The sequence below is a fragment of the Lolium rigidum genome, unplaced genomic scaffold, assembly GCF_022539505.1.
Source record: "Lolium rigidum isolate FL_2022 unplaced genomic scaffold, APGP_CSIRO_Lrig_0.1 contig_4106_1, whole genome shotgun sequence".
In the NCBI taxonomy this organism is placed as follows: Eukaryota; Viridiplantae; Streptophyta; class Magnoliopsida; order Poales; family Poaceae; genus Lolium; species Lolium rigidum.
The window spans coordinates 88,227-92,388 of NW_025900491.1; the positions used below are offsets into that span (position 1 = coordinate 88,227).

The 4,162-nt window shown below is 54.4% G+C and overlaps 1 protein-coding gene across 1 annotated transcript; it reads right to left on the reverse strand.

The window, feature by feature from the left end:
- Nucleotides 1–481: 481 nt before the first annotated feature.
- Nucleotides 482–3,319, reverse strand: LOC124681373 (probable L-type lectin-domain containing receptor kinase S.5). Its single transcript, XM_047216296.1, has 2 exons — nt 1,951–3,319; nt 482–1,412 (listed from the first exon to the last, which is right to left on the reverse strand). The coding sequence occupies exons 1-2, from the start codon at nt 3,317–3,319 to the stop codon at nt 535–537; spliced, it is 2,247 nt and encodes a 748-aa protein (XP_047072252.1). The 3' UTR covers nt 482–534.
- Nucleotides 3,320–4,162: the final 843 nt, after the last annotated feature.

Genomic DNA, 4,162 nt, shown 5'->3' on the forward strand with positions numbered 1-4,162 from the left:
ATTGTCATGTTATGTTGCTAAAATAACTTGAGGTGTGTGATGTTGCTACCTATGTTACTCTCACTACGAGTTGTCATTGTGGATAGTCTAACCAGTTTTTCATAGGTCTATGATTATTGGCAACGTGTACGGTAGAATAGCTTTTCTCGGAAAATTAAGGGTGCATAGATGATAGATGCTTTCAATATGTCTGGGTCACCTCTCATTAAAAACACCGAGAAGGCGATTAGCAATTTATTTACAGAAATGTTACCTTCGGAATTTGACACGATGGCAGCACAATCAACAAATACACAGCACTCACTTAACCAAGAACGTTCGGTCGCAATCTTGGCATGCACGCACACTATTTACACCGTAGTCATGTTCTTCCACTTTTGTTCGCCCCGTCGTGGTCACCGTTCACCAACTCATGATCGTGACTTATCAACACATGCCCAACACGAACTGGTCCTTCTCCGATCCCACTCCCACGTGCCGTTTGACTGACTCTGCACGTCCCGGCAGCCGCCTCGCCGCCGGCGGGGTCATCGGTCACACAGTGGACGGGTCCCTCTCCGTCAGGTCGTGGTCCCTGCTCAGCAGGTAGTTCTGGGTCGTCCACCCCGCCGACGAGGCGTAGTACGAGTACGACGACGAGGAGGTCATGGCCGTGCTGACGCCGGACGTCGGCAGCTCCCCGTCCTCGCCCGCGAACGCCGCCACCGGCTGCACGGGCCACATGAACGCCGGCTTCGCGGCCGGCACCTCCGGCGGCGGCGCGGCGCGCGTCAGGATCTGCACGATCTCCTTCGCCCTCGGCCGCTCCCCGGGGTTCGGGTGGCTGCACGCCAGCCCCAGCAGCAGGAGCCTTTCCGCATCGTCCTCGTCGAACTCGCCGTCGGCTAGCCTCCGGTCGACCGCATCGAGGACGCGCCCTCCGCCGACGCCGTGGAGCTGCCACACGCCCTCCAGCAGCTGGCTGCACCCGACCTGGTTGCTGTAGGAGACGCGCCGCCCCGAGACGATCTCCAGGATGACGGCGCCGAGGCCGAACACGTCCGACTCCCTCGTCGCCCTGCCCGTGTGGAAGCACTCCGGCGCGATGTACCCCAGCGTGCCGGGCACGCCGATCAAGTCCGTGTACGAGGTCTTGTCGGACTCCAGCGCGCGGGCCAGGCCGAAGTCGCCCAGCCGGGCGTTGAAGTCCTTGTCCAGCATGATGTTCGACGGCTTGAGGTCCCGGTGGATCACGCGCTGGTCGTACTCGTGGTGGAGGTAGTTCAGGGCGGAGGCCACGCCGGCGACGATCTTGTAGCGCTGCTCCCAGGTGAGGATCGGGGATTCCGGCCCGCCGAAGAGGTGCCTGTCCAGGCTGCCGTTGGGCATGAAGTCGTACACCAGCAGCAGCACGCCGTTCTGGTGGCACCAGCCTGCAGATTAACCATCCAATTTTTTCAGTTGTTGGTTAATCGATTGTTTTGCAGAATGTGAATAATGAACTAGAGTTAGACAATAGTTTCACTTATTAGTTGTGCAGATCAGAGAAGTTCAGTTCTTGCCCATCACTTGGTAGGGCAACAACTACCTATATTATCATGTTTTCTTATCCCTAAACCAGGTAACCTGTAACCATTAAGTAATAGAGAGAGGTCAAATTTTGCGCCGTCAAATTGGCATTCCAATCGAGTATTCTATGCATTGCTAGAGATTCAATCATGATCCCAAACCATAATATAAGCAACAAACCTTCACTAGCTAGGAACTAGTCATGGATATTTGGGTGCCAACTGGTGAGGTCAGTTTGAAATTTATAATACGAACTATAATTTATCCTTATCCCTTGCCATCTGAAAAATCTCTACTGTTTTATATTTATAGACGGCGTTTAACATTTCCGACGATGAACTGAATGGGTTAGAACATGAGAAGATCTTTGAATGGCAAGGTAATAAACAATTCCTTACGTACCGAGGAGCTTGACGAGGTTGCGGTGCCGGAGGAGGTTGATGATGCTGAGCTCAGCCAGGAAGTCCTCCTGCCCCTTGGTGTTGGCCCCGGAGAACTGCTTCACGGCCACCTCCACGGTCTGGCCATGTTCCCCGACCACGGTGGCGCGGTACACCACGCCGTACCCTCCCTCCCCCAGCTTCATCTTCTCGTCGAAGTTGTTGGTTCCTTTCCTCAGCTCCTTGTAGTCGAACTCCTTGGGCACCCCGGCCATGCTCGTTAAATCGATGGTGTTGTGGAACAACGAGTTGGGGTCGTCGCCGATCCTCCTCCGCCTGTTCCTGATGTACAGGCCGAGGAAGAGCCCGAGCGCCAGCGCAACGGCGGAAGGCACGCCGATGGTCAGCCCGAGCTTCCAGCCGGAGAGCGCCTCCTTCTTACCGGGGGTGGCGGAGCCGGGGAGAATCTCGACCGTCATGTTCCACATGCGCACGCAGTTGAGCTGGTACGCCACGCCGGTGGACGCCGAGAAGCCGAAGTAAGCCGTCTTGTTAAGGAGGACAGTAGAGAGGTCCAGCGACGCGTTGAGCACGGGGGTGGCCGGCTTGCTCTCGGTCTTGGCCATGTACACCCACACGTGCCGCGACGTGCCGTTGTACTCGACCCACACGAAGTAGGTACCGTCGTCGGTGCTGGTGTTGGTGAGCGCGGGCGCGAGCTGGATGCCGAAGGGGGTGAGGGAGGCGGCGACCTTGGACTGCACGCCGTTCACGTCGAGGCCGACGTGGTTGTCGTCGGGGTCGTAGGGCTGCTTCACGCTGTCAAACTCCACAGCCGCGAACTCGTTGGTGGCGCTGCCGTCGGTGGACACGTTGGTGAGGCCGAGGTACTCGCCGACGCTGCCGGGGGGCGGATCCGCACCACCGCCGGACGCGACGACGAACGCTAGCCCTTCGCCCTTGACGGACGCGTTCGCGCGGTAGAGGTTGATATTGAACACGGTGGAGAAGGAGGCGACGCGGCGGCCGTCGGCGCTGGAGTTGGAGGCGTTGGAGGCCCAGAGCACGTACGGCGTGGCGAACATGATCCGGCCGGCGCGGTTGACGAGGAACGTATCCGGGTCATTTATCGTGTCCGGTGTGATCTGCAGAGCATGCGAGCTGACGGTGGCGTTGTTGGAGAAGGTCAGGTTGCCCGGGAGCTTCATCAGCGTGGTGTCGAACGAGGGGAAGGAGAAGGTGGTGAAGTCCGTGCCGCCGACGGTGCTGGTGAAGGTGGCGGACTGGGCGAAGACGGCGGGGAGGAGCGAGCAGACGGAGATGGCGTAGAGAAGCAGGACGACGGCGAAGCCGGCGGTGCTGGCACTTAGGGGACGGCGGGAAGGCGCCATGGTGGTTCGTTGGAGAAATGGAGGGAGTCGTAATGTTGTCTGAACGAAGGGGGTTTTAACTTGCGACGATGCTGCAACTTGCAAGAAGTTGCGTGTCGTCATTTGTACAGTAGTTTGTACGTGGATTGGACTGCCGCCCCCGGTTTGTTGTATACCTCCGTTCTGTTCCATCCCTACAAAATTCTTAATTATGGTTGCGAAATGAAATCCAAATGATAGCAAGCCGGCTGGTTCAGACATTCCAAGCATCATAATATTCATGATTTGCTAATTGAGAACTAAATTCTTACTATGTCATTTGATTTGCATCGTGTTCCGTGCATATAAATTGTAAGTTAGGTTGCAATTGAAATTTTTTTGTTGCAAACTAGTGAGGATGCAACTAAGAAGAATGCTCCGAGCCATTAGATTACGTAGTGATTCGTGCTAATCATGAGTTGCAACATAAGTTGCAGCTAAAATTTGATGACATCATCTAAGTGTGAACTAAGTTAGTTCTCAATCGACTAAGAAATCGTCACACCCATAAAACTCAGATAGTCCAAGTAAAGCCCATATAATCTCTTGAACATTTACATAGTTTATAGAGGCTATGGTAGATCATGTAAGGCTTATTTTTTGACGATGCATGTCCGTAGTCATACGTTACTTGTATTCATAAACCTAATAATACATAGTTGGTACTCATACAAGCAACATAACACAAAGATAATACAAATGATTGTACTGCTGCAAATTATCGCAGCCGCAACTACCAAAAACACATATCCTACACCGTCGTCGGAGAAGAAGAGCACCAGCAGTTGGTCCACACTTTTACGTTGAAAAAAAACCCTAACCATG

Bases quoted from the DNA above. Each gene is read 5' to 3' on its own strand.
- LOC124681373 (XM_047216296.1), bottom strand. From the start codon at position 3,319: ATGGCGCCTTCCCGCCGTCCCCTAAGTGCCAGCACCGCCGGCTTCGCC. The intron at 1,413-1,950 runs GTACGTAAGGAA...GTTAATCTGCAG, and splicing joins CAACCTCGTCAAGCTCCTCG to GCTGGTGCCACCAGAACGGC.